The 22,544-nt window shown below is 47.3% G+C and overlaps 1 protein-coding gene and 1 long non-coding RNA gene across 2 annotated transcripts in view; one reads left to right on the top strand and one right to left on the bottom strand.

The window, feature by feature from the left end:
* Nucleotides 1-672: 672 nt before the first annotated feature.
* Nucleotides 673-3,682, bottom strand: gpr101 (G protein-coupled receptor 101). The gene is made up of 2 exons (XM_035532333.2): nt 3,311-3,682; nt 673-2,829 (listed from the first exon to the last, which is right to left on the bottom strand). Exon 2 carries the CDS (start codon nt 2,728-2,730, stop codon nt 1,438-1,440), a length of 1,293 nt encoding a protein of 430 aa, XP_035388226.1. The 5' UTR covers nt 2,731-2,829; nt 3,311-3,682; the 3' UTR covers nt 673-1,437.
* Nucleotides 3,683-14,275: 10,593 nt separating this feature from the next.
* LOC118242300 (uncharacterized) overlaps nt 14,276-22,544 on the top strand; it is a 55,937-nt gene continuing 47,668 nt past the window's right edge. The window contains exons 1-2 of the long non-coding RNA XR_004776748.2: nt 14,276-14,392; nt 18,652-18,796. This is a non-coding gene — a long non-coding RNA (uncharacterized LOC118242300). The remainder of the gene's footprint in view (nt 14,393-18,651; nt 18,797-22,544) is intronic.

The following is a 22,544-nucleotide window of genomic DNA, read 5'->3' as shown; positions in this document are numbered from 1 at the left end:
GTTGTGACCGAACAACCGTGAACATATCAAAGTAATGCAACGGGTTCAACCGTGTTTTTAGTTCACCGGGAGGCATATTTTAATGTGAAGCAATATGACTACAGAATGATATTTTGTCCAAATGGTGCAGCCCTTACCAGTATATGGCAGGGCACCAATGAATCCAGAGCAGGAGTGACGTCTTCTACTAGGGTCCACTCCCAAACAGTGCTCGCGGGATCGTCACGCCTTTGAACTTCCATCGGTGGGCCTAATGATTCAGTTGTGTCCCTTTGAAAGGGCTTGGCAGTGAGATACTACAGCTCTTCTAGGGAGGCACTCAGAAATAGAAATGGAGCTGGAGCAAGGTGTCTCAGTGGACAAGAGGTAAGACGAGACACGCTGTAGTACACCCTGAGATCCTTGACACACACTGATCTCTTCTCTGCCCTCAACTTCAAAACGGGATTTGCTAGGCAAAGTGTAATGGTACGTTAACATCTTGCAGCACTGGTACGTTCAAAAGCACCTGGTCGGAGTTTTGCCTGGAGGCAGTCTGTGGTTTTGATGCCAGTAAAATGTAGCTGCTTTTGCCACCTTTTTATAAAAACCCATTTTAGAACCATCTAATCCTCGTGTTTGCACACATTTGTGCGTTGTCCTAATTAAAATACCATTGCTCTTTGTAAAAAAAAAAAAAAAAAAAAAAAAAAAAAAAGTGATTGTTTCCTGTTTCCTAAAGGTGAGAAGATGGTAATGCAGATGCCACATTGAATACAATGTTTAACCCTCTAACATGCTCCTCATATGGTTTCTTTCAACTTTACATTACTGGTTCTTATGCATTTAAAGATATGCCCAGATGGCCAATTTAAGGCTTAGGTCTTAAAGGTTTAAATGGTAACATTAATACTCCAGTCCTTTTAAGAGAATAGTGCTGGATTCGTGTGACACTAATTAATTTATCCTCAATACTGTGTATACTGATGTGTGTTGAAAGTAAAGAAATCTAGTAGTACTTTTGCATCATAGAATCTAAAGCATTAGAGATCACTGTTTAGAATTTGGGATTCCTCCCTCTTTTTAACTTTCCATAATGTGCACTAACACATTGGTTTAATTTACAAATACTGTACATGGTTTCACAAAATTACAAACATGTAGTTCCATACTATGCAAAAAATAGTTAACAGTATATTACATTCCACAAACCTTTACCTACCACTTCATAATAACCCCATATCCACAGTCCATCAAATGCACTTCCTCGTTTGGACTAGCAATTCACTCACATGTTCATCATTTTGTAATATGGTCCAGCGCACTTTGACACATTCATTTGCAAAGACCACGGATGTGTGATGTTTCTGAGTATTTGTCTTCTGAGTTTCAGTTTCAAGATAGCGGGTTTTGGCAGCCGATAACCACCCGCTCACAGTAAACTGTAAACTCATGCTGCTAAACGCCTTCCTGACACTTGCTGCTGTGCACAGTGAGCTCTCTCTCAGAGCTCAGGCTGACAGACGTGGTCTCTTTGTGGCTCTCCCTGGACCTCCTGTCTGTGGGCGACGATGACGTGGTCCCTTCCTCCCAGGTATGGAGAGGCCGCACACGGGTGGTGCGGCCGGGTGGGCGTGTGTGCGCTGAGCGCCCATCGGTCACTGCGAAGCAGCTCTCCGCGGCAGATCCACGCCCGGGTCGGCCCTGGCCGCAGAGGGTCCCGCAGAGCAGGGCCAGGAACTCCTTGCGCACGCTACGATGCATGTAGCCGTAGATATACGGATGCAGGCAGCACTGAAGGAAGAAGAGGACGAGCGATAGCGAGGCCAGCCAGGGCGGCACGGCAGCGCCAGGACGCATAGACACGGTGCTCAGCACGCTGTAGGGACCCATGCTGAGGATGTAGGAGGCCATGACCACGAACACCACCCGCGCCGCCTTGCAGTGGTAGTGAAAGCGCCGGTGCCGGTTCCTGGTGGGGTACGCGGCCGAGAATGGCCCCTCGGGTGGGGGCTGCTGTGGACTGGAGCACGGGGCCTGGGAGTCCGGGAGCTGGTTGGTCTGCATGGGGTGCACCAGGGCGTTCTGTCGCCTGGCTGCCCTGAACACCATCCAGTAGCAGGCTAGCATGATGGCCACGGGCAGCCAGAAGGAGAGCGCCGCCACCAGGGCAGAGTAGGAGTAGCTGGCAGACCACACCACGGTGCAGGCGCTGTGGCGGCGGTCGAAGTCGATGGCCCCCCAGCCGTAGAGAGGCGGCGTGCTCTGCAGTACCCCTAACAGCCAGGTGAGAGCGATGAGGTTGGTGCCCAGGTGGGGCGTCATGCGCGTGGGGTACGACAGCGGGTGGATGATGGCCAGATAGCGGTCCACCGACACCACGATGATGGTGTTCACACCAGCGAAGGCAAACAGGTGCATGAGCACGACTAGCACCCGGCACAGGCGGGCGTCCAGTGGCCAGACGCCCGGTGCGGCGGCTGCGATGGCAAAGGGCATGACCAGCACGGTTTGCAGCAGGTCGGCTAGCAGCAGATTGAGCACGAAGCGGTTGGCCACATGCAGCAGCTGTGGCTTGCGCTGGAACGCCAGCAGTACCACCACGTTGCCGAAGAGCGAAGCGCAGACAATGGCCGCGATGAGCACCATCTTCACCGCGCTGTTCGTCACCGATGGTGGCCCCAGGTAGCCGGGGTCCCAGGGCCCAGCGCTGGAGTTATGGACCACTCCAGGGGCCTGCGATGCGGGCATGGTGGTGCCGAAGAGTCGGTAGATGCCGCATGTGGAGCCCTCTCAGCGGCAACGGCCACCTCTGGGTCAGTCTGCACTTTTCTGCGTCCCCGTTTTCACCTTTTAAGAAGGGTCGACAGAAATCAGAAAAGCGCTGAGATAAATGTGTCTACATTTAGCGTCGCAGGCCCTCCTGTAAAAAAAAGCATTACTCTTCTTTGCGTTTACTGTCGCACCTGGCTTACCTCCCTGGAAAATTCCCATTACCGCACAAATTAGCTACGTATAAGAACACCGTGCCACAGCACCACAGCTGCTTGTCTAACGTCCCCCTTTATATTTCCCCAACAACTCTACACCACCCACGGCTGATGGAGCTAATGGCGATTTTGATGAATCAACCGTCGCCCCCCCCCACCCCCCCACCCCCCGCCGCTACAACAGCTGGAACCCACAGCCGTCTGGATTCCATTGTTCCACCACCGCGGATCCCCCAGACGCAACGACGCTGCCGCCACCGTCCCGATCGTTTCGTCGCTGAAATAACGTGGTTTTTAAATTTTTTATTTTTTTTAATTTTTATTTATTTTTTTTTTTTTACCTTGCGATGGCCATCACAAGAGAAGCGAATTTCGCGCGGTGTTTGCGGTGGTGCGTTGGTGCGTTTTCAGTCGCGCCTCCTCTGATGCGCGACTGCCCCGCCGCTCGCCCCCACTGACAGCGCCGCGCTCTGATCCCGACGCCGCGCTCCCATTTTCCGTCACCGCTGTGCAAATCAATGGCAGCGGTGTGACTTTGGCTGTGCGCGCCTCCGGCCGTCGTTCGCAGCGGGGCTCTCATTCATCTTCGCGTTCGGCGATCGGTCCTCGTGTGTCACAAATATATCCACGGCAAAAGACGGTTGTGAGTGTCGCGCTAATGCAACACACACACACACATACATACGCGCGCGCGCGCGCGCGCACACACAGGGCAACGGCACCTGCCCGCGTTCTGTGGTCTGCCCGTCTGCTGCTCACTCCCAAAGCACGCGGGGCATTGTTCGTTCTGAGCCGCCTTAGCCTATGATGGCACTGAAATGGAAATGCAATTTACAGCATACTTTGTAAACTGTGAATATAGTGATGAAAATTCTCTCTCTCTCTCTCTCTCTCTCTCTCTCTCTCTCTCTCTCTCTCTCTCTCTCTCTCTCTCTCTCTATATATATATATATATATATATATATATATATATATATATATAAGGGAAAATCTTGAAATTCTTCTTTTTAAATGTAAATTGCTCTTATTGAAAAGATGTATGTTGACAAGTTCAACTTTCACATACTCAGGCTAGAATTCTTTTTCCCCTTCAGAATAAATGCTTTCAGTTTGTCAGGGATATTTTTATTTTCTAAATGTAAACGTCACTTGGTTTTGCTCTTATTGAACTGATGCATGTTGACAAGTTCAACTTTCACATGCTCAGGCTGGAAAAAATGATTTTCTTTCAAAATAAATGCTTTCGGTTTGTCTATATCACTTTGCTTTGAACACCTGGGAGCTGGAGCGGGAGTAGCCGTAAACATGTCATGGGATTGCATTGAGGTTATATAGGCCACACATCCATGACACCAAAGTGTTGTTTACATTACAGTGTATGATTTGTAAAGACTACTGTGCATGTTATGGTGTCAAGTTTGGAAGGTAGACACAACTGTCACAAAAATAAAGAAAGAAAGAAAATGAATCTTTTATGCTATAAAAGATTGAGACTATCTACCAAATATACAGGATTGACAAGTAACAATCAGATTTAGATATAAACTCCATAATCTAAATTCCCAGCCTATCCTGTTGTCAGAAGCAAGGTAGCTGTTTATAAACGGAGCAGTTGATGACGGACATGCAGTTGTGAGGAGAGGTTTGTGAACCTTTTTTAATAATCTGAATTTCTGGATTTCTCCATGAATGGCTCCTCACATGTGAGCCAGTCTTCATATATATCACAATGATAGATAAACAAACAACACACACAACATTTTACATTGCTATAATTTACTGAACAAATGCTTTAAACAATCGGTCATTGGTATGTAAATCATTACATTTAGTAATTCAGTAATCAGTACATTTAGTGGAATCTTTCATTGAGAAGAACCTCTGTGCTTAGATGATGGTTGATCCCATTCCTTAAGAGTAATTAATTTAGTGTGTTTTGGAACGTCTTGCTGGAATGGCACACTTCGGACCATGCCTCAGGAGGTCACTAGGACTGTGGTCAGGCCTCTGAGCCTAGGTTTCAGATGGCAGAAATATCCTGCTGAGATTCAGCTGTAGAATTTCCTGGCAAAGCTTGGAATTCACTGTTCCCCAAGGGATGACAAAATGTCCAGTACCTGCCCATACAGCAAGGAGCGCGACAGCCCAGTTCTGGCCCACATGCCGCTGTGGAAGTACAGAGATGTCTTTGTACAAACCTGCGGGCCAGGCCACAACTTGAACGCAGCTGTCGGGTGGAAGGTTGTCGCGTGGCAGGTTGCATGTGGGCTGCATATAGTCCAGTGTTCGAAGGCCATGCCAAACCTTAAATTTAGCAGCTACAGCAGGGCCAGATTGGGCCCACAGTGCATGTGTCCTTGCTGTAACTGACCCATACGTGCTGCATAGCCAATGTGTTAGGTGTGTAATCAGCTGATATTGGGTTAAGACAGCAAATCAGCCCTGCTTCATTTCTGTTCCCTCCCTCCAGGCTTGACAATTAGGGTGAGAGATTGGTGCTGGTATGTTGTGTTGTCTCATCCGTTCACACGTCCCAGTAGTGCTGTGCAACATAACATCTTTAAACAGAGAGCAATGTGTTTTTTGTTTGTTTGTTTGTTTGTTTGTTGGATTTTGTTGGAATACATTTTTTTTTTTCTTCTATGGTGACTTCTCATAGACACCATACCTGTTCAGTGTTTTTCTTATGGTAAATGCTGTGAAGTGCAGAACCATAGCTCTCAACCTAGAGCTGTTTTGTCTTTGGCTGAGGATTCTACAGCGATCTAGCGCTCGTTCCCCACTCCTAGACAAAATAGAATCAGGGGTGAATGTTTCCCCTATTTGTTTCCCCATTTATTCCTTGGTCAGTGGACTGATGAAGATCTTTTCCAGTGCTTTTGTATCCACATTAATGAGCTTCAGCAACTCTTGTGAACTTCTGGAACCGCGTTCGATCGGGATGTATGGCATCTGAACATAATTTTAATGTGAAAAGCAAGTTACCAAAATATTGTGACTTTGGTATGAGAGAGGACTCAAAATGACTAGGACATCTGACTCTTTCAAGAAGTCATTTTGTGTGTTGAATGTGTTTCTTTGTAGGTAAATCTCTATTTTTGTATGTCTTAGAGTCGTTCATGCAGAAATACAGATTTGAAATCTCTGAGAGTCTGGTCTGACAGTAAAATATTCCTCTGTGCCAATAACCTGTTTCAGCACAATGAAGACGCTGGTCATTAATGTGAGGACGCAGGAGCTGGATCACCTGCCTTACTCCATCAGAGCAGATGTGGTGGAAACTGTTGGCAGCTTTAAGTTCTTAGGAGTCACCATTATTGAAGACCTCAAGTGAAACCACCACATCTGAGTCCTAAACAGGAAGGATGACGTTTATTCCTCAGAGCCCCAAGGACTGTGGAGACCTCACAAACAGTGCTCTCCGGTGTTCTTAGGTGCTCTGTGGAGTCCATCGGTTTGTCCTCACAAGCCAGAAAGCAGTTGTGTATGGCAGGTTCTCAGCACACCATTGCATGTTGCCTCGGTGAGGAGGGATGCTCATCACCCAAAACACACACACACACACACACACACACACACACACACACACACACACACATCTCGTGTTCTATTATGTAGAAGTACAGAACAATATGCTCTGTTCACAGGAACAATAAGTTCACAAGATTCATAGACAGTCTTTACCCTCATGCCCATCAGGCTGGTTAACAAGCACTAATAAACACCAGCACTCATATACATACATATATAGTATAAATATAATAGACACTAACACTGTTACATATACATATACATCTGTACATCAGACAGACAACGACTTGCTGAACACAACTGCGGTGTCTCATAACTGATAACCGTGTGCATGTGGTACAGCTGCCTGTCTGGTGGAGGAACACCCACCTGCAACTCCACCATCTCCATCCGCAGAAAGACAGCACACTCACACTTCGGACTCCTACACACTCTTACAGAGACATTGTCAAGGAGCCAGTGATGTACTTCTTACCAACTCGACTAATACCACAAAGGTAGGATCCACAAATTCAGCAAGCAAAAAAATAAAATAAAATAATTGAAGCTGATGTAGCTAAATGGTAAAACCAACCCCCCCCCCCCCCCCCGCAACCCCCCCCAAATATCCAGTTAAACAAACAAAACAGCTTTGGAAGCACTGTGAAGTGCTGATTGAGTGCTGTCTCCTGCTGACTAGCTGGAATCCTTGACTCAGACAGCCAAGACAGTACGTGCGAGTGTAATGCTGCACGGCTCACACAGCAGCTGGAGATGAAATCCACACCCAAGCTGGTGCTAAAATCCAATCCGATCCCAGAAACATTCTGGGGCATTAGTATCCATCAGCAGGCTGAGTAAAACATACGCCTTCTGGAGGAAAGAAGATATTATATTTGCAAGCTACTCAACTTGCATTAAGATGTGTTTAGCTGAGACCCCAGTAGAGAATTGATTTGAGAGTGAGCCTCAAATCAATTAATAGTGATTATTAAACTTTTTCTTTTTTTCATTTACATTCCAGTTGTGTGATATATGAGGCATTTCTAATAAAGTGTTCACTTAACTAGATCGCTCCAAGGTCATGTTACATTTAGAAAATACTGCATGCATACATCATTAGTATAATGGAATATAATATTCTTGTTTGACTTAGTTTGTAAACATGTATCACAGATGGCTTTTATGGCTTGGTAACTCTTTGAAGTGCCAACTCAGATACGCCTTGTGCATTAAAATGCTGCCTGATGTAGGTCTGAGGACCACAGCCTTCATCTAGTTAAAGGGAGAGCTGAAGCCCTGCAGCTAACGAGTGGCTTCTGAGATGCAATCATGACCTTAAGGCCTGCTGAGCTGATAGAGGCTGAGTCCTCAAAGGGTACTGAGAGGAGACACGGAAAGCCTGGGGTGGGCAGCACAGATCAACTCGGACGTTCAAAAAAGCCGCATGTTTTTTTTTTTTTTTTTTATGAGAACACCCGGTGCAACTCTCCCACTAATGAGGGGTTTGTGCCTTTAAGGATGTGATGTAACTAATTACAAATAATTCACGAAAAAAAGGATGAAATAAAAAAAATCCAGGAGATCGCAATGGTGTAAGAGATTATTGTGCTTAGTGTTCAACTAGGTTTGCAGGATGACTTATTTAAAACCCAACTGAATGTTCTAGTTTTCGTGGGTCTCGCGACCTCACTCACTTTGTCGAACGTGTTTAACAGGTTTAGGATTCTCCACAAGGGGGCGCCAATACCACTTGCGTCCACCTCGGAAGACTGCTGCAGCCTTTGTTTACTTGAGCTCAAGTTGTATGGAAGCTGGCCAACAATGCGTTTAGTTTGCCAGCAGTGCCAGGCGAAGATAAAATCACTGAGCGCTAGATACACTGGAATCTAAACTTTTATAGTATTTGGATGTGTTAAAGATATAGATAAGATATATTTTGCTAAGATAATGTTATTAGCAGAGGTGGGTAGAGTAGCCAAAATCTGTACTCAAGTACAAGTACTTTAAAAATAATTATTACTCAAGTAAAAGTAAAAGTATTCATTTAAATTATTAAGTAAGTTAAAGTAAGAAAGTATCTATTAAAAAGACTACTGAAGTAGTGAGTTACTTAATTGGAACTCATTGAATAACACAACAATATATGTATGTGTAGCAATAATATATGTATATGTATGTGTGTGTGTGTATGGTTCACAAACTAAAATATGTGGTTATCATTTTATTACACTGAATTCAAATCTGTTTTAAATATGTTTCTCTCAGGCATGGTTTTAAGTGAATTTTACAGTAAGTATATGTTACTTATTCATAAATAAGGCTGTTATTACACTTAAAATATGTACAGTCTTGAACATACCTCTTCAGTGTCCAGTAATAGTCTGCTAACATAGGGAGCCTTTCCAGAGGTGTGCCATACAAATGATATGAGTATAATCAGTTGTAAACTATTTGTCCTAAGTATATATCTAAAAGCACTTTGGTAGATGTCTGCTAAATGCCATAGATGCTGATCCAAAGATAATGGACCAAAAAAACCCCTATGGTTGATAGAGAAATTCTGAAAACAGATTTGGATTCAGTGTGCAAAAATACTTTATAAACAGCTGTATTTCTTTGTTCTGGGTCTATGTCCTACATTAGTTCATATGTTAACTAATGAGGTTTTTCATATCAGCTAAATATGGAGCATATAACGTTTATATACTTTATGATTAGTATAGCTTCTGGGAATATTCCAAGGCCTTGCCCAAGGTCACTTCTTAGGCTAGCTGTATCCTAGCTAATAACTGCGCCTGTATGTGATCGAAAGAGATCTTAGTATATGAAATCAATAACAAACCTTCATTTTTATAACTTTGAAACCTGTATAATCTTTATAATCTTGAAAATATGCCTCAGTATGGTGCGTGTATTCCTGCACGCCATAAGTTCAGTTCAGTATTGTCCTTAGTATATCATTGAATTCACACTTTACTTTCATATTAATAATGCACATTATGACAGAGCACCAATTTTACGCATAGAAGATGTGCCTGTTCGTTGTTCATTAAGCAGGTCCACTGTCCAGTTGTATAACATTCTGAAGCAAAGCTGCGGAACTCAGTGATCCTCTCTAGGGATTTCACTCACCCTCCCACACTTGAAACATACAAAATGTAAAAATTATTTTAAAATATAATGGAAGGAACGTTGACGAATATAACTGAGTAAAAGAACATTTTTGGCTTCGCAAATGTACTCGAGTAAGAATATAAAGTGTCCTCTTTAAAACAACTCTTAAAAGTACAATTTGTTTTAAAAAGTTACTTGAGTAAATGTAACGCAGTAGATGTAGTTACTACCCACCTCTGGTTATTAGCAGGAGTCTGTCAGCAGGTTTCTCACATTTTCATGGTCTGAAGAAGGCGCAGTGTGTGACTCTGCATATGAAAAAGTGCAAGTTTATACAATTTTGAGTGTGTGTGTCTGTGTGTGTGTGAAAATAGCATCTTACTTTCTTTTAAATATTGCTTAGTTAGCTAGCTAGCAAGCTAGTTATGGTCGTGGTACGCCAAGTGTCATGGCTTAGCATTATTTCATTTGTCCTCTGGGAAACAACTAACAAACCAAAGCATTTTCACCTAAGTGTGAACTGTGTTAAAATTATACTAATATAATATAAAATAATATAATTATACTAATATAATATAATATAATACAGTATAATTGTATTAATATATGAATTTAACCAGGGGAGAGAGGCAGAAGAAGAGGGTCGACTTAGAATATCTAATAGTCAAGATCAGGTGAGTCAAAAAAGGGATGACAGCATATTGAACTTTTTTCACATTAACCTCAGCATGTGGGTTTAAATTAGACTAAGTTTAATTAGGCTGTGAGTTAATATGAATAATTTAAAATAGTTTTGCATGTGGATGCAAATCATTCGCGGAATCTGGACATAAATCCATCAGCAGGACATGTTAAAAATCCTTCTGGATAATCAGGATGTTTATATGTCTGTACCAAAAATGGAAATACCATTTTAATACAATAGTTAGGTATTCTTGGCCCAGAGCAGAGCTGAGATGCTGAGCAAAAACCAGGTTCTGTCATATAATGAGTTTTCCAATACCTCATATGACATCTGTAGATTTATGAAATTATGAAATTAACATCATAGCTAATACTTTCTTTCATGGGATTTTGTTTCTTAATTGACTTTTCTTTAATTGACTTAATTGACTAATAATATGTTAAAAATAAGTGAAGTTAAGCCATTACTTTGAAAAATACTTAAAGTCAGTAGTTGCTTGAAGTCATTTCCCCACCCCGTCTTTTTCCAGAACTAATGTTTATGCTCTCCATCAGGGTAATGACAAATGTGCACTGATAAGCCTCACCTATCTCATCCAGAAATATATCAGTCTAAGCACTGCAACATTCAGCCCAGATGGCTCGGCTGTGAAGATAAGTGCAGACGAGTACAGGCACCAGGGCTGCTATGTGCTATGTGAGCTGTAGCACTGTGGCCCCTTGGTGTTAAACAGAAGTTGTATGATACTTTTCTTTGGAGAACAGCCAGTATTCCTCACACTCCAGTATCCCAGGTCCTCCCTTTGGCTTTAAATCAATGTTCGGAAGCTGCAACAATAACAGAACTGTGAAATCACAGAAGAGACGTTTTGAAAGTTAATGTAGATGTAGGGGGTTATTATAAGTCCTTTAATCACCAGAAAAGCTGTCACAACTCTCAGAACTTACATGGAATTTAGCAATTCTCACAAAGCCTTAGTGATATATAATTCATCTTCAAATCAATAAATTGATGAGCCGATTACATGTAATCTCTTACTAAATGCACTAAGACTGACTCTTAAATAACAAAAGCATGTTCACCCTTCTTACATAATCTAGCCAAACTCACACACATACACATGTATGAATATCTAGCACGTTCTTTCTCTCACGTGAAACTTAAGGTTGCCATCTTGTGGCAATTGGTAGAAATGTCAGCATGTCCGTACTGTTTAAATATTCACTACACTTATTATGCTAGTCTGAAGATTATCGCAACTTTTAGTAGCTGATGTACAAAGACAGATATGTTACATAGAACACTCACAGACCCCCCCCACACACACACGCACATGTTCAGTGAGAATACTTCCCAAAGCAAAAGGGCATTTGGAAATCTGCATCTTGGATTTGCCAGGTCTCAAAAACTATGATACTATGCCATCTCCATGTCAACAATTTATCTGGAAGGCTTGCCAGACTGCACGCTTGGCAGAAAAACGTCTCCACTCTCATCCATCCACAAACGTAATTGCCTGGAGATTAAAAAACATCAGTGGTATCAGATTCTCCAGTTAGAGACCAAAACCAGGTTTTTTGGGCACAAAAACCAAATATCTGTTTGGCATAAAAAATGAGTCTTACACAAAATAATCTAATCCGTCCTGTGAAGTATGCTAGTTGAAAGGTGATGTGGCTGGGCTGCAAATGCTTTCAAAGACCCTGGGAACCTCGCTGGGATAAATGGCTTCACAGACTCTATGAAGTTCCAGCGCATTTTTGAAAAAGATTTGGCTGCCCCTACTGGGAAAGTAAAAACCAGTTCTTTGTTGGATCCTTCTTCAGGAACATGGCACAAAGCGTCTCTTCACATCCAGAGGAAAATGACTTTCTCACCACATAATCAAGCTTTCGCAATGGTCATCGTGGTCCCAGAGTTCAATGCAGCAGTGGACCAAGGAGCCAGTCTGGTCTGGAGATGACTTATGTAGGGGTAGAAGGAAGGGCGTGCTAGTGTGTTTTCCCTCATAACAAACACTAGTAGTAAAAGTAGTAAAATTAAGGGGACTCAGTCAATGTCATAGAAAACATAAAAACACAAAATACTTTCCACTCTTTGATTTCCATTCTTTGATTTAGTTTATGATTTCAGTTACTGGGAGAGCCCTAGACTAGGACATGCCGGCTCCTGAAACTGCCAATGAGAGCATATTGTCTAGGAACGCAACGTAACAATACCATGTACAAAGCAACCAAATAAACAAACTCTCACACAAATCCACACACACACACACACACACACACACACACACACACAAAACCTTCTCCCTTGGGATCAAGAGGGCATGGACACAAAAGCGCCCACAGGCCCCACCGTGGCCCAACGAGCATGCTGCTTGCAGCTATGGGCAGGCAGAAAGGCTCCCATTCACACAATGCTGTTTGTTTCCAATGCTGAAACAGTTTAGAAGTAATTACTTGCGTTTTCCTCAGCGCTTCGTATTCAGGGCCGGCGGACCACCACCACTACGGGGCAAAGTGCTCAATTGATGACAGTCCTCTCGGGGCCAAAGGAAGACGTTAAAAGTGCTTGTATGGAACTCTTTCAGGAGATTAACTTGTTATGAGGGCTACCTGCCATGGACAGCATTCATGGGGCCAGCACAAAAGGGGGGGGGTTTGCCAAGGCCACAGCTGTGTGAAAGCCACGGCTGAATAGCGCAATGGCCACAAAAGACAACAAATCTCAAGTGTAGAAAAATAAAGTGTCTTCTCAGATGTTGGCTTCCCATTCAGGCGAAGATGATTCCCCCCATTTACCATTGAGGGTCTGCGCACGGCCGCCAAAACCGCCCACTCTAATTAATTTCGGAGAGGTCGTGTTGTGGTGCGGCCCTGCGAAGGAGTGGCAGCATAATGGAGTCAAAGAACAGCTTTAATTAAACCTTTCTGTCAGGCCCATGCAGGTCCAACACGCTCGGCGCAGATCAGAGCCCAAAAACGGCCGAATTTTTAATTGGACTGGGATGCTCACGCACACCGTGACGTGATGCGGTAGGCCTTGAGCAGCTTACGTGTGCGGTAGAGACTGGCGATCGTGACAATGTAGTTGAAAACATCAAAAAGATGATTGGGGGGGGATTAGAGCCAGCTGGCCTCCTCCACCTGCGCATGAAGGGTGTAGGCGGCTTTGGGCCATCAAAGCTCCGATGGCCCTGTCCGCCTTTGACTCGTGGGGCGTGTATGGCCGTCCTGACCACAGAGAAAAAACACTGCCCACCACACACACGCTCACACTTGGTTTCTCTCTCTCTCTCTCTCTCTCCCTCCCACACACACATACTCACCCACATAATGCGAATCCCAGCTATTTTCTGATGCTACTGAAAGGTGAGGTTGCTGGCTGTGTGAGTGAAAGTGTAATAGAAAGCACTCATATGCCGGGGAGCAGCGGCACAAAGACAGAGACACAAACTCGCGCAGGGAAGGAGACGGAATGTGACAGAAACAAACAAGGAAAAGGGGAGCTCCTGCACGTGTGAAAGTGCCCAAGCCATTATCTCAGGGTTATAACTGGGAAAAGCAAGGCAAGTGAATGGTCTTCATTCAGACGTAGGCCACATTGCCCCACGCAGAGAGGGAACCGGGGTGGGGGGGGAGGGCCTGCTTTGCTCCTGCTTACTGGGTGGAAGGGCCCTGACAGGTGGGCCATTGTGCTTGTAAGGGTGTGTGTGAAGGAACAGTGTTCCAGGGGAGTTCTGTGTCTGCTGGTAATGTGTTTATCAGCCGTGATTCCCGCCCCCCCGCCTTTTTTTAAAGGGGCCATTCAAACAGTTGCCTCTCCTTCTGCGCACTTCCGTCACGGCCTCCTCACCTTAGCGAGGGGAGAAAGGCTCGTCACTCACAGTCGACTGAGCCTCCCTTAATGAGCGCCGGCGCGAGTGCCGGCCTCCATTCTGCCTTCCAGACAGGTCAGAGGAGAGAAGGGGTAAGAAAGAAAGAGACCAGGGGGAGAAATATGCTGCTTAAGAAAGGACGCATCCAAGGTTAGTGGCGGCCACGGTGCAGCGAGCGCAGAGGGAACGTGGTCTCCGCCCGGCGCACAGAATCCGCACCGCTTCCCTTCGAGGGTAAGGACATTTCAGCTATCCTGTTGGCTACTGTTTAAGTTAGTGATCTTTGACTGTTCATGCTGATTATGTAACTGGGCAACGTGGCCGGTTGCGCGTTGTATCGGTTGCATGGGTGTGGCCTTGGAGCCCAAATTGCGGTTGGCCAATCACGTTCTGAGGTCAAAGGCTACTCAGCAATTAACAGTCCAGACTTAAGATGACGTGCCTTCCACCGTAGCTTAACAGTCAGGTGGATCTGAAAGGCTTTCCATCGCGTCTGCACACCTTCATGCAACTTAATTCGGCGGCCGCCTCTTTTATGATCGCGGGGTATCCTTTAAGGACGCCTCGCAACATTTGGCCACCAGATGTCAGTATACACCCGGCTACCAAGCCTGCCGCCCCCTTGGGGCGCTTCAGTGCGCCCACGTGGTGCGACAGCTTCCCCAGGAAGCTAGGGTGACATTTGCTTCACTTAATGACACAAGCTAATTAATCATTAGCGATCCCAGAGGTATTCCCGTTAGAGAGGCTTTGTCGTGCCCGCTCGCAGCAGGGCGCCACAACGTGGTACGCGCTAACGCATCCAAACGGTCCCCCGTTTACGCGTAAGGGTTTCAAAGTTCCGGGTCCGTAGCCCCAACGCAAAGAAAGAAACCCATTCTGCTTCGGATACGACGTGCTCCAAACGTGGCATGGGAGAAGTGGTTATCAGTCACTAAAGTTTGATTAACACAAATTACGGAGGTCAAGAGTATGTGATGACAATGAGTGCAATGAACTCTCCGATGGCATTGGCAGTTTAGACCTTCGTTGCACCTTTTACCTTTCAGCACGCGTTTCTCTCTCTAAGCCAGCAGTAGCAATTACATTCAACTTGTTTGTTTTGTCATGTTTCTTACACATGTCTGAGGTGAGGCATGCGAAGGTGTCGCCGTGGTGACAGCATTTGTGGTGGCAAATTCCTGGTGTCAGGGCCACTGGCTTGTACCTAATTGTCTCTTGTGGGTTCAAATGTTTGGCTTTGAACGTTCCTGAAAAAAAAACAAAAAACCCCACCACAGTGGAACCCTAAAGGCCGCTGCCATGGTGTGGAGGAGAGTTGAAGAGACCCCTCTCGTGTCATCACGGATGCCCATCTGCGTGTCTCAGCGAGGAGGGAACGGGTCACTGCCGCAGTGTGGTACGGAACTCTATTTTCTGCAGTGCTGCCTGCCTGATTGCCAGGCTCTTATGGGGGAGGGCACACAGCGGGGACTCATTCTGAGCGTACTGTAGGTTTTCTGTTCCATCCAGGACCCCCACGCTGGTGACTGAACGTGTCCATCACCCCTGACCAGAGAACGTGTTTTCAACATGCCTGTTCGGCAAAAAAGCGGTCGAGGTGCTCATCAATAAGTTCATTTTTTAAGCCACATTAGCGAGCCCTCCCACGGATCTGAGCGTGCCGTGACCAGCTGCTCCTGGCTGGAGAGAGTCTTCCAACGCAATCACTCATGTCTCCGATGCAGCCTGCTCGTGCTCCGTCTCCTCCTCGTCACTTGCCGCGTATCCTTCCCTCCCCGTGCCCAAAACCCTGGAAGCGTGCGTTGTGTTTTCACCTGAGTCCCTTCTACCTCCCCGGGGGCTGACGGCCACCGAAGTCTTTTTGTTGGCGTTTCCGCCATTTTGTGCGCATGCGGCACGGGAGCACGGGCGTCGGCGCGTCTGACGACTCCGGCTTCGGCGGCTCCGCCGCGTCTGTACCGCAGGACAATGAATTATTCCGTTTCATGGCGGCCTTGTCATTGACATGCAAAGGAGAACCCGGCCTGCAGCACACTGCCAGGTGCCATTTAATATCGCTTGGCTGTACAAGGGATCCTTCATTTCCACTTTAATCAGGCACGGAGACGGAGCGACTGTCCCGTTCATGAGTAACCCTGAAAGGACACGCTTAGCCAAGTCACCTCAGCTGGAGAGAGTCTCTCTCAAACAGTCTGGCTATATGTTTACGGCCCAAAGCTTAGCCACTCAACATAAAGAAGGATCTCAACCTTTTGCGACTATTTGGCCAGCAAGGCTGCACAGATCGTCGAGGATGTGGATGATCAGGCCACGGCTGGCATCACACTGCCTTTGTAAGCGAGGACTCTGGCGTTTAGCAGTCTAATCACAGCACTGGAGTCCAGGAGTTTTCCTTCCCCGTGCCTGAGTTAAAACCTGCTGCTCACTGTTGATCAGAGCCAGTGCCAACTGCCTGAGATGCCCTCGGTGTCTGCTGGCCCACCCGCGGCGTGCCGGGTGGAGCGGTTCCAAGGAGTCCCCACGCAGGGGAGCATGGAACTTTCGCTGCCAACAGCACCGGAACACATCGATCCCCGGAGAGCTCCGTCTGCGAGCTTTCGGAACCCCGTTGGTCCCTGTCACCCGATCGCTGGTCACCTCCAATTAGACGCGGAGGGAATGGGGGATGGGGCTTGCTGAGTACCTGCCCCCTTCTCAGCTGTTTTGTGCCCAGAAACATATTCAGACATGCGCAACGCATGTGATCCTGTCCCAGTGGGACGCCATTGTGCAACACATCAAGAGGAGTAAGGCTTAGCCCCAACAGCGCACGGCCTGTGCGTCCCCGCGCGCTGCGTGCAGACGTGGAGCGAAGAGGGGGCTTACGGGGGCCAAATCGGCACCGACGGCAGCTTGAAAGAGGCGAGCCCAGGGGCTGATGGTGCTGATAGGTGCAAGGCGGGAACCGCCTTTGGCTGCTGCCGCCGCCGCCTCTTTGGCCATTCTCCCAGTGTACGTCAAGCCCAACGTGTGAAATTACCTTTTGGAGTCAGCAAGTGGGAGGATTTGTAACGGCGCCCCCCAAAGGATTGCTTATTTACGCCCTTGTTTATGCTTACTCGAAGTGCGGCAAACTTTCCCTCTCTTTGGCATGGGAGGCTTTCAGCGGCGACTTCTTTCATGGCGTCGAGGGGCGGGGCCAAGCCCGTTGCATGTGATTCGCTATCTTTGAGAAGCCTGCAATTACATCTGGCACGACTCTCCATGAAGTAACGCTTCATAGGCCTTTGTTCAGCTGAGCTTTGAAGCGCCCAGGCCCCGTGCAAGTTGCCTTTTTTGTAACCCCCCCGTTCATCTGCCCCAAACCCCCCCCCCCGCCCGCACCGTCCCCTGCCCACAACATCCCCCCCCCCCCGCCGCTGCCCCAATCTCTATTGGAGACAGCAGACTGAATGCGATGCGTCCCCCCCCCCCCCCCCCCGCTCACACGGAGCCTCAGTGCATTGGACACACCTTGGCCGGCACAAAGGATGAAAGGCAAGGGGAGGCAAAGCGAGGCGAGGCGAGGCAAGGACGCGCGGGGACGCCGCTGCCGGGCTCGATAAAGATGCTTCAAAAAGTCCAGCCGTCCTCTTCTCCATTCCCTCGCTCTTGTTCTTTCTTTCTTTCTTTCTTTCTTTCTTTCTTTCTTTCGCTCTTCCCAAATCCCAGGAGTGACAGGGAAAAGGAGGCAAAAGAGGGGACTGAGAGATTCAAAGCTGGCTGGCCGTGCGGCGTGCAAGTCCGTGTGCAGTCTGAATGTAAAAGTGGCTGTATGCAGGGAGAGCCCAAAGCTTGGGGCTAGTTGTCTCTCTGTGTGTGGGTGTGTGTGGGTGTACCTGTTGGGGGGGGGGGGTATGATCAGGCAAAAGCGCAGCTTCTGAGACAGTGGCACTTCCTGTTTTCATGGAGGCCTAGAAATCCCACTCAGAGTTCCCAGGCCTGGTCTCAAGTTCCCAGGCTGGAGTTCTCTGCCCATCCACGCGCTGGAGAGTGAACTCCGGCCTCACAGCTCCGTCCAGCCCAGTGGCTGGAGCGCCCGTCCATTCTCACACGCACCGGCTTTCATTCTTGGGGACACTATGTGCCACCGCAGGGAGAAAACGCTATCCAGTGTGTGTGTGCGCGCGCGCGCGCGTGTTTTTGTGTGTGCATGCATGTGGGTGTTTTTGCGTTTATGTATTTCTGAATTTTCTTTGCCCCAAAAATCCATACACCTGCCAGAATAAAAAAGTTAATCACAAACTGTGTATTTTGCAGATACTGGCAGTTAATTATAATGAAAAATCATACGAACAAACTTGGACTTAATATATTAGCATTAGCTCCACTGAGAATACTTTTAAAAAGATGCAGACGGATAAAAAAGTGTCTTACTGCCCTCTCTCTCCCTCTCTCACCCCATCTCACCCTCTCTCACCCCCCTTCTCTCTTTCTCTCTCTCTCTCTCGGTTTCTCTCCTGCTGAAACAGATGGCGATTTATGCTGAGCACAATCAGGACTATTCAGCATGGGTCTGGCAGGCCCTCCCCACAGGAACAGAGTCCAATCACAGGCCCAATGAACACATTGGGAGCTGACAGATCCAAATGAGTCCCAGTAGGAGCCTGCCCACAGGTACTAGCTGCCCAATGGCACTGCTGCCTGCACACACACACATGCATGCGCATGCGCACACTCACACCCCCAACATACATACACACAAGCACACGCGCACATGGATACGCATGAGCACACACAAACACACACCTACACACACAGCCTTTTCACTAACACCTAATTCAATCAAGATTTCTCTCGGAATCTGTCAAAATTCCATCATCGGAAAGAGTAACAAGCATACTCGTGCTAAGGTATGGATTGACAGGAGGAGCATGTCTGTGTATATGTCCAGCGCTGTCTGCTTAATATATAAGCCCAGGCTTCACGTAGTGTTGGCTGCTGTGTGTGGGAGATTGCGATCTGCGACGGCGCTGAGGGTGTAATTCTCCTACCAGCTCTAGAGTTCTCAAGCTTGACTTGCTTGGTGGTTTCTGGCCTAAGGTGTAAGTGGAGAGAAGCAGTTGCCCTCAACATTCCAGATAATTTATTAGCACCCTGCCTTCCGCAGGCCTGCCGTCACACTTGCTGACGCTGCATTACCCTGAGTGGTAAAACTGCTTTCTTCATGACTGAGTATTCATTACACGCACTCACCGCTCTTAATGCACACAGTTGGCACTTTGCTGTAGTCACGTTCATGCTTCAAGACTCCAGCTCTGCAACACTTCTTCCTCCATCTGTTGGGGTGTGTGTGTGTGTGTGTGTGGACCTTCACAACCTCCCCAAATCCCCCCACCGGCGAAGACCCGGCAGCCCCGGTCTTCCTCTGTCCATCAGGCAGCTTGACAGGAGCACAACCCCTCACGCTAGCCCAATCTACATGTCAAGGTCTGCGTGCCAGAGTCTGGGCTGCCGCGGCCGCATGTGAAAGCCCTGCCCGGAGCGGCGGCCCCGAGGAAGCGCAAATATCTTCCCCTGGCCCGGGTGCAGATGCATGCGCCCATGACAATAGCCCCCATGCTATTGTCACAGTGACTCAGCAGAATTATGCATGCCGGCAGGCGCCATTCTCATGTTAAAGCCGTTGATAATGGATGTGGCTGTTTCAGAAAATGGGGAATGTTCTTCTTTCTTCTTCTCCTTCTTCCTAACATCTTTGAAAGACAGGCTGGGCGGGGCATAAGTCTGGCCCTGACCCAATGGGATGTGTGCCAGAAGTAGATACAGCGGGCATCATTTAGGCCCTGCTCAACACACGGCTGCTCCACTGTATTAACAGGGGTTGTATGGCTCACCTTTGGCCATGGGGGTTTTGGCCAAGAATGCCCAGTTCATCGTGCCACTGGAGAGCTGGCCTGGTGGCTCTGCGTGTGTTGGGGGTGTCCGAGCCCCCCTTCTCTTTGTGCCTGTTGTAGTGAGCTGAGGGTCTTGTCAGAATGAAAGTCCTGCCCGTTCCGGCGCATGGTTTCCTCAAGCAGCAATGCAAATGCGTTCCTCCTGGACCCACCGTGGGGGTGTCAGAGGGCAGCCGTGGACAGGCGCATGTTTGCACAGTAACCCAAAACCAGGAAGCCTTTGAAACCTAATGAAGGCCTCTGGTGTGAGAGTCAGGCGAACCCGGCCTCATTTGGACACCCCGTGGCAGACCACTGCCTCCGCTTCACCGCCTCACTCGGGCTAGGGCCTCGGCTCGGTCTGCCTGACCTCAGACTCAGCCCTGACCCTCCTGCTGACCACACTCACGGCAAGCAGCATCCAGGGTCAGCCAACAGACTTCACTGACAGCACGGGCCGAGTTTAAACCCAACTGCTGCATGAATATCGTGCAAGGACATGAAACCTTTCTCGTTTAAACCGCAAACATATTCTGCAGAAATTAAATTTCACAGTTAACAATGGATGTTGTAGTAGTCACACCAAAATCTTTGCGTGGCACATACTGTCCATGCTCTTCCAAATGAAGGAACAACCAGTCCTGATCTTGGTTAGAACTCCTGCTGTATAAAACATCTGTGGCGGACAGAGCAGGAAGAGGCGCTCTCAAACGTGTGCACTTTTGGGCGCAGCATGTTCGAGTTAACAACGCGGCGGTTACCGTGGTGGCCACACACATAATTAGGACGCTGTTGAATCTGCCATAAAAATGTGGGGATGTTGTGGAGGCAAATTTGACTTTGAACAGTGGAAAATCCAATCTGTCAAAACCTCAGTGCATTATTTTGACGTAATTCCAAAGTTTATGGATTTTTCCTGCGTCTGGTGAAATTGGGTATAAAGGGTTTAAGTAGTGCTCCGTGTACGTGTAGGGGAACAAAGGTTGCCATGTTTGCACAATGCAGATTTCCTCTTGGGAGGTCTGTCCTCAGGTGATAATCCAAACAAACCTCATTGTTAAACCAATGTAAATTAGAACCTGACTCTGCTCCTTCCTGCCTTCCTGGGTTAATTTAGCGTTCCTTTTATTTTGTGAAACAGCTAAACATGCACAGGAGACCCCCCCCCCCCCCGAAGAACTTGATTCTTGAATAGCTTTCATTTATCCCATAAACACGTGGGTGTATTGATCTGTTTAGAATGGCAAAACATTTGCTGACATGCAAATGCACCAGAACTGCACAGATCTGGCTCCCAGAAGCGTGGGGCTCCGGCCTGCAACTGCTGTAGCCACATTTCAGCACTTCTGTCTCGATCTCAGTACTGTCCACACGTAAGTATTAATAAAAAAAAAAAAGCCACACCATAGTCACAGTGCTCTCATTAAGACAGACATCCATCTCTGCTCTGTTTAACTTTTAAAAGCCCCCGTCCTGGAGTTTTGAGACGGTTATCTCTGGTCGACTCCAGCGATGTGGAAGGGAGATTTGGGTTAAGAACAGCTGTGATCTGTAGAAGACTCGCAGGTATCTATGGAAATGAAGGGGATTCCGGTGAGGCTTGTCTGGCCTCTCCAGGTGCCTCTTCATATCTGTCTCTCTGCAAATCTAAAGCCCACTTGGCCAACTGTCTAGCCATACCTTATCTTATCATCTTATCATGCTTGTTGTGCAAGTGCCATTGGCACAGGATGGCAGTCTCCTGCTAACTCTTACTGTCTCCCTCAGCGTGCTCTCTCTCTCTCTCTCTCTCTCTCTCTCTCTGCTGATCTCTCCCACCCACTCTCTCACCCAGAAGTGCTTAAACCCACTGTTAAAAATTACATCCATGCCCTGCTCTGCTTTGCTTTGCTTAGCAGATGACTCAATAGGGAGGGGGCTAGAACTCCATATGACTGGCTTTCAATTGGGTTTTGTGGGGATCTTGAGATTCCAGATGCTCTGGAAGCCAAATGTCATGCGGTGTTAAAAAAAAAACAAAAAAAACCCCAAAAAGTTTCACCAAAGCCTAGTTCAGCTCGTAGTTCAGATGGTAATTCTGGGGTTGACGCTGCGTACCCAGCAACTTATGCCCTCAACCTCTTCATCTCCGTTCAACCGTATTATCCCCACCTGATTATTTCTTATCATGTATTTATTTGTTTAATTTGTCCCTCTCTCAGAAGAACTCAGCTGGCTGGTCTCACTGAACTAGGCCTGGCTGTCTGGCAGAGGCGCCCCCTGCCAACTTTTTCAGCCCCGAGACACCCCCCGCATCAGCACCCATTGCTGGTATCTCAGCCACGCCATACAATGGGCTGATATATCCTCTGCAGCCTGGGAATTCCAACTAGGGGCGAAGGGCCCTCCCCGTCTCCCGCATGTTGCTGTTGCGATCCCGGCCATGTGCGTGTACTATAAATAATAGATACATTAGCATGCATGAATCTCTTTTTTATGCCATGAAGGAG

Source organism: Electrophorus electricus, chromosome 16 (genome assembly GCF_041902795.1).
Source record: "Electrophorus electricus isolate QZ-2024a chromosome 16, ASM4190279v1, whole genome shotgun sequence".
NCBI lineage: Eukaryota > Metazoa > Chordata > Actinopteri > Gymnotiformes > Gymnotidae > Electrophorus > Electrophorus electricus.
The sequence above is the reverse complement of the archived record's forward strand: the minus strand, read 5'-3'. Positions and strand labels throughout refer to the sequence as shown.

What these genes read in the sequence shown, in the direction of transcription:
- gpr101 (XM_035532333.2), bottom strand. Translation starts at nt 2,730, where the DNA reads ATGCCCGCATCGCAGGCCCCTGGAGTGGTCCATAACTCCAGCGCTGGG.